The sequence below is a fragment of the Nicotiana tabacum genome, chromosome 10, assembly GCF_000715075.1.
Source record: "Nicotiana tabacum cultivar K326 chromosome 10, ASM71507v2, whole genome shotgun sequence".
Taxonomy (NCBI): Eukaryota; Viridiplantae; Streptophyta; class Magnoliopsida; order Solanales; family Solanaceae; genus Nicotiana; species Nicotiana tabacum.
This window is the reverse complement of record NC_134089.1, coordinates 128047901-128055218: the sequence shown is the minus strand read 5'-3', so window position 1 is coordinate 128055218 and position 7318 is coordinate 128047901. Positions and strand designations below refer to the sequence as shown.

Below are 7318 nucleotides of genomic sequence, written 5' to 3'. Positions count from 1 at the left end.
TTAAATGTACTGTAGGAATTAACTTATATTCACTGTCAGAGTAATAGACTTTCTACACTATCAATATAACTTAACCTTCTATGCTATAGTATGTTACTTGTCTTATTATTCAATTACTAATTCTGTTGTTTATGGATGGATATCCTATAATTAATATTTAAATGACTTGCTAATATAATTTTTTTTAATGTATATATATAAAAGTTCAACTCATTAATATATGATACACACAAACTTATAATTTAACCAAAATCTTCCCTTCAAATTAAAATGTACTGTTGGAAAAGGAATTGTAGAACACTGTAGCCGGAGTAACAAATCATCTATTTTTGTCATGTACTTTGTGTGTATACAAGAAAGCTACGGGACAGAGCTGTTACCATGGCTAAGAAGTGAAGCCATGGAGTACCGAATTTGATCAAAAAATAAACATCAAAATTCATACCTAATTGCACTATATTAATCATTGTCTCTCAAGATCAATATTTATACCATCTTCTTCACCACAAGATTGAACAGCTTGAAATCGTCTTGATGATATTTCCCTGCTAAGCATTCTCCTAAACGAGCTTAATCTCGAACTTGGTCCACTAATTTTAGCTAATGATGATGATGAAGGCTGTGTTAATCCGCAATCTGAACTCACTTCAATATTTATTGAATCACCACCCTCGAGCGACGGCGCCGAGGGCGGAGTGCGGCCTACAATGCCCTCTCGGGGCTCCGGAACTAACCGGGGCTCCGCCTCAGTCCGGCAAATTGGACACGTTGATTGAGAAACCAACCATTTATCAATGCACTCTGCATGAAAAACGTGTTTGCAATTAGGCAAAGTCCTAGCCGTTTCGCCATCTTCAAAAACGCTCAAACAAATCGTGCACTCAACAGAATTATTTTCTTTAGCACCATCGGCAAGATTATTCTGCTTGAAAGTAAATATAGGAAGCGAAGCTATAGCGGACGGTTGGAGTCCTTGTTTGGGTGGCTCGATTTGGGCGGCGCTTAATTGTTGAAGCGCCGCCCTCTGTCGAGCTTGGCGTCTAAGCACACACCGTGCGTATATATGAAGGAGGCTAACGAAGAAAATAACTATAGATAATGAAATAATGGCTGTTAACATGATCTTGCTGTTAAGATCATATTTCTTTGTTCTGTGGTGATCAAAAAACGGGTGATCATTATCGTCAAAGCCCATGATGTTGTTTGCTGTGAGGAGAGTAGAAGGGGTGGCTGTTACAATATTATAGGAGTGGTTCTATGTTTGGTTAAGACAAATTCAAGAACCAGATTTTTAAAAGATGGTCTTGGTTTGGTAATAACAATGAAAGAAAACAACAAACCATGTGAGTATGTATACGAAGAAAGTATATATTTTCAATGGGATTGACTTGTTGATTCTTTTTGGAAGAAATCCTGCAAACTAAAAAGAGAAAGGGGTATGAGATTTTTTCATTCAACTCATAAATTGTGAATCTTAACTACAAGAAATAGTTAGCACCTCTATTTATAATATTGTAAATCCCACTTTGAGTAGAACTAGAAAACCTATTTCCATATGAGTTTTGCTAAAAATCCTATATAGACATAAATAAATTAAAGAAACTATCAAATATAAAATCCTAATAATTTAGATTTTTTATTCTTATTTAATTTAGAAATTAATAAATATCAAATCCTAAATAATTTAGGTTTTCCACTCTTGGTTTGAAACTTATTTTATTTAATTATTTAATAACGATGGTGTCGGATTGGGTTTTCTAGTTAGGGTCCCATTGTCCAAATGTTTTTTTTTTTTTTTTTTTTTTGCTTTCTGAGAAAACTAGTAAAATGTTAACCTAGTTGTTGAATTATAAACAAGCAATGCTTAAACGGCACAGTAATTACTTTATTGTTTCAAAATAGAGAAAAATCTAGTTGGTTGACTAAGGTGAATTATGATTTTTTTTTGGCCAGCATTATCGTTTGAAATTATATATATTTCATTTTCTCCTTTAATTTTCTTTTTAAACTTCAATACCTTTTATTTTCTTTCTATAAGAGTCACTTTTCCATCAGAAATTGTTACAATAAAATTGATGCTTTTAATATGTTGCTTGTATAATTGCATTTATACGCTATTAAAGTTCAATTAACTATATTCTCAAAACTTTCTGTTTACCTCGAAAATATGAGTAACAATTAAATTTAATTTGTAGTTTTAAGGATACGTGATTTAGTTCAATACCAATTAATAATCAAGAAATATGCAATATAGATGAAGGGAATAAGTAAAACCAAACCAGTAGAAAGGTCAATCTCAACCTCGAGCCCAGTGACCTCGAGACGGGCTAGAACAATAAAGCAAGAATAATAAAGCTAAAGGACAATTTTGATGAACAATGAGCGAAAAAGTAAGATAGTAGATTCTTTGCCAATAATCAGATGATCTTTACAGATGATTGGGGTCCCCTTTATATAGGGGGAGGAGAGCCCTAAATAAGGTACATTTCCATTTACAGTAAAGAATTTTACTGGGACAGCTGTATAACCGCCTAGTACAAATTTGTACTAATTCGTACGAATCAATTCTGAAATTTACGTCATGATCTTGGGGACGTGGCGAGAATCTTGTCCTTCTGTAACAAACTCACAACTACACTATCTCGGAGTCGGTCATACTTGGCTCCGATATTCCTCGAACACTCAGGTCTTCGAGCCTCTTATTTTGCCTTCGGGCCTGGGTTTGGTCTTTATCGAACTTCTACCCTCGGTGCGACGTCTTGAGCCTACTAAATTGGGGGTACCTGATTTCACCGTATACCGATAGTCCACGCATTTCTTAGAGTAAAATGATAAGAAACGATTTGAATCTCGATTTTTCGGAGCCCTTGATGATGACGTCATCCCTGTGATGTAAATGCTCGAAGTGACCGAACGTCCCATCAGTTCGCTTCCCCAAAACATTAAATGCATGCCAGTAATGGTCGGCCACTAGCGTCGTTGAACCGTCGCTGCCCATCTATAAATATAAGGTCTAATCCCTGAGAAAGCTTTACTTCAATCTTCAAACCACCTCTGAACCTCCTTTATATCTCTCTCTCTCTTCATCTCTTTCCTTTCATTATCTGCTTCTACCACCTTCTTAGTGCCGGAAAACGCCAAACTCTGCCGTCTTCTGCATCTTATAATCCAGGAATATGGCAAAAACCTCTAAAATAGTCCCTTAAAAAGAAAAGGTTTCCTCTTCTTCTTCTTCCCGACCGGCCAAACCCGTGGTGCCACCGGCTCTTCATGAAATCACTCCCGGCCCTTGCGTGATAAAGAAGGATTTCAATATTGAAAATCCTCCCTATATCCCAGGCCGATGTGAACATGTATCTCGATATATCAGTTTGATATCGAAGATCTCAAGATCCTGAAGAAGGATTGCGGCTGGGGAGACGAGGTTGTGGTACAAATTCCCGACCCCGAGGAAAGTATCACTACTCACGTGGAGGGATTCTTAAGTGTTTACACTTACCCCTTTACACTGGGTCCCCTCGATCTGGTAGTGATCGATTTTTGCAAAAGGTACGAGGTTACCCAAGGCCAGATCCATCCCTCCTTTTGGCACATCATGATTATGTTGCGCTATTTTTCCAACAAGGCCGAGGGATTGGAGTTTACCCTCAACCATCTCATTCGGTTGTATCGGCCTCCGCTGTTTTGAGGGCTCATCAAGCTTCAACGTCGATCGAAGAAAACCTTATTCGCTAGTAACGATGAGGATAAAGAACGAGGCTGGATGAGCCGTTTTATCAGGGTGAGGACCTCAGATGTCATCCCTAAGGGGAAAATGCCGTTCCCGGAGAAATGGAACTTTAATCGCAAGTGAAGTCTTTCTCCAAATACCCATTCATATTCTGCTTCTGTGTTTTATAACACCTTTACTTTTCCTGCAGTTGTTGCTTGGATGCCTCATATGGTCCCCAACATCGAGGGCAAGGTTCGAAAGTTAGCTGCCACCTCCTCGTACGTGAGCGCAAATGGTGCGAATTATCGAGGTGCAAGTGGGAGGCCAAACATCATGGTAAGTTCTCTTCCCATAGTTTTGATACTTTTTGTTTATTGGTGATGCCACCTTATTCATGCTTATCTGTGCGGGCATCGGAGATGTCTCCGAAATGAGGCTAGCCATGTCCGGGGAAGAGACCGAGTCCCCGGTCCCAAAATCGAGGAAAGACAATAAAAGAAAAAGAGCTTCGAAGCCCGAAGATCCCCAAGATGAGAGGGCCCCTACTCGAAGGCCAAGGAGGAAGCTTATCCTGTATTTGGATTCAGCCATCCAACATCGGGAAGACAAAGAGAATTAAGGCTAAGAGTCAGCGCTGGTGCACTGAACTAGGAAACTAGTTGAGGCCGTCAAGTCCTCCGAAACTGAGACCTTACCTCCTGGTGAAAGACTCGGGCAAAACCCTCGAGTTCCCCGCAATCGAGATCATTCCCCCTTTTTCGACAACTACGCCGGAGGGGACAAATGCTGAGAAGGCCGAAACTAATCAGAGCCCCCCGAGTGAGGAGCTCGGGGCCATGACAATGGGTCACTCACCTTCTCTACCATGTTACTCCGAAGAGGCAATAAAGGATGCCCGGGCTCTGCCAATGCCCATCCCGAGAAAGGTTCTTAAAGAAGACCCTTTTTGAGACTGTTTCATCGGGGTTGACTATGCCGTTGACCTTAATGATGTATCTACCCTCTTCGAAGAGGCTCAACATCTCTTCTCTCGAGTAAACACTATCTTTTATTGGTGTAATTTTCTGTTTCCTTCCCTTCCTCTGACTGACATGTCTTCGTTTCATGTGTAGTCTATTATTAAGTTCAAGGCCCAGTTGGGCCAATGTGAGGCCGAGTTAAAGAAAGCTTCGGACGAAGAGAAAGCCCTGAGGCTCCTCTGTAGCCAAAAGGAGGAGGAGCTCAAGGATCTTCGGGCTGACTTGGCCAAAGCTCAAAGAAACGAGGTCGAGCTAGACGAACAGGTAATTGTGATTTTAATAGATTATGGCCTTACTGCATAGTCTAACGCTTCAATGTCTCAGCTGTAGCAAAAGCTGGAGATGATTGGGCAGCTCCGGGGTGAGGTCGATCAAGTTAAGGCCGATTGCCACTAATGGAAAGAGAATATGGATCGGCTCGCTGCTGATAAAGAAGCTGCTATAGCCCAATTGGCCTCGACTGAGACTTAGCTCCGAGGTATTAAAGTGAAAAATCTGGCCTAGGACAAGAAAATCGAGGAGCTAGGGACAGAACTTGCTAAAGCCGGGGCCGAGGTTGTAGAGGCGAAGGCTGAAGTTGAGAAGATGAAGGCTACGGCTGATAAGACTATCGTCGTATAATTGAGGGATGCCAAGGCTGTCCAAGCGGAGCTGAGGGAGGCCTCCGACCAGGAAAAATAGAGTAATGATTTGGCCAAATGTCAAGCCTAAATGGAGACTCTCGAAGAAATCCACGCTCGAGGATTCGACCTCACCAACGAAATAGCCCAAGAAAAAGCATTGGAAACCGATGCCAGATTTCTTGTCTCTTCTGACGATGAAGATGGAGTCCCCAAGGAGGAAGTTCCCAGAGATGCGGCTACCGAGTATGCAGCTCCCAAAGATGTGGTTCTCGGGGATGTGGCTCCCAAAGTAGATTACTTTCTTTTTGTTTTTGTTTCTTTTTTGTGTAAGGGCCCCTCGTAGGTGTTGTGAATATCTTTTGTAAATATCTTCTATAAATATAAAGAATTCCCTTGCTTCATCACCGATTCTGCACTTTTCTCTATTTTGTGACTTTTGATAACTTCAACGATCAAGTGGACATTGGTTCAGATTCTAAATATAACGAACCCTTAGGCTTTTAATAATGAATGGGCGATCTTCGAGCTTATAACAGAATACCTCTTAAGGTTTTTGGTAATCCTCGAACTATGCCCTAGTTAATTTGATGCGAGCTCGGGATGACGGGACTCTTGAGTCCGAGTTGAGTGAGAGCAAGGTCTCGAACTCTACATGTTTTGGCCCTTAGGCTCTTTTTATATTGGCCCTTAGGCTCTTTTAGGTCGGCCCTTAGCATGTGTTTTTGTACCCGTTGGGCTTTTTGAAGGTTCGATCAATTGCAAACTCATTTGTAATTCATTAGTGTAACGATAATCGAATACCTCTTGAGGATTTTTTGAAGGCTGATATTATCGAAGCCTTTAAATTATTCGAGGGTCGATTTTATCGAAGCCCTTTATCATTTGCATTTGCCGAGGGTAGCCTGGTTTAACCGATTTTTTCAAAGTATTCGAAGGCCTTTAGTTTAGGGCGGAAGTCGGATCCGAGCCGCATTATTTCAGCCGTAGCCTTTTTATATAACTGTAGTCTTTAATATGGTCGTAGCCTTCGGGTATGTCTCTTGGACTTGTTTCCCCATAACCTTTCGAACTTGTTCGAAAGGTTAGTCCCCGAGTATGATGGACTTGGCTTTTTTATCTAGGGGATGCCTCTTTGAGGTCTTATGAGTTCGAGTTTTTGATGACTCGGACGTGTTGACTGTCGATGACAGTCCCCGAGTATTCGGGGTGTATTTGTGTTCTGGCCCTTGGGCCGTTTCCCGTAGAAATATAAGTGTAGAGCTCGTATGGTAATAGACTTCTTTGAGACACAAAGTGTTTTGATATATAAAGAATGCTTCTTTGAATAAGTTATGGATGCGTACATGTTTTGCCTTCAGGGCTCGACTATTCTATATGGACACGATTCATCTGACATTTTGGCCCATTACAACGTTCTCCGATCGAGGCCCTCTTTGGTGTGAAGTATTTTCCTCGAAAATATAACCTCCGAGGGTGATGCCCCCCAGTATTCGAGGTTGATTGAAAAGAAGCCTTGGATACTGTTGAGTTTTTCTAACAGTTTGTTTGGATGGTTGTTACCCATCGTTTTATAATGTATTGTATTGTGTTGTGTTGTATTGTATTGTATCATTTTATGAATACAACGTTTGGATGGATTGTATTGTTAGCTATTGTTAAATAATATTTTGTTGTTTGGTTTGATAGTATCGTACTGTACTATAATGGATAAGTTTACTAAAATACCCTCAATTGTTAAAATATTAAATTTATCAAGAATTACGCATAATTTTTTTAAGAAAATCCCTTTCTACTAATTTATCACCAAATATGTCTTATAAATAGATTATGCAATTAAATGCATGCAAATTCTAACAAAATTAGCAATTTTACGTTGGAGTTGGAAGCAACAATTCGGGAAAGAAGGGATGAAGACAAAGTAGGTTATAGATAGGAGATTTGGAGTTAAAATAAAAAAGTATAAA

The 7318-nt window shown here is 40.1% G+C and overlaps 1 protein-coding gene across 1 annotated transcript; it reads right to left on the bottom strand.

The window, feature by feature from the left end:
• Positions 1 to 305: 305 nt before the first annotated feature.
• On the bottom strand, positions 306 to 1461 carry LOC107782650 (E3 ubiquitin-protein ligase ATL41-like). Its single transcript, XM_016603547.2, has one exon. The coding sequence runs from the start codon at positions 1193 to 1195 to the stop codon at positions 464 to 466; it is 732 nt and encodes a 243-aa protein (XP_016459033.1). The 5' UTR covers positions 1196 to 1461; the 3' UTR covers positions 306 to 463.
• Positions 1462 to 7318: the final 5857 nt, after the last annotated feature.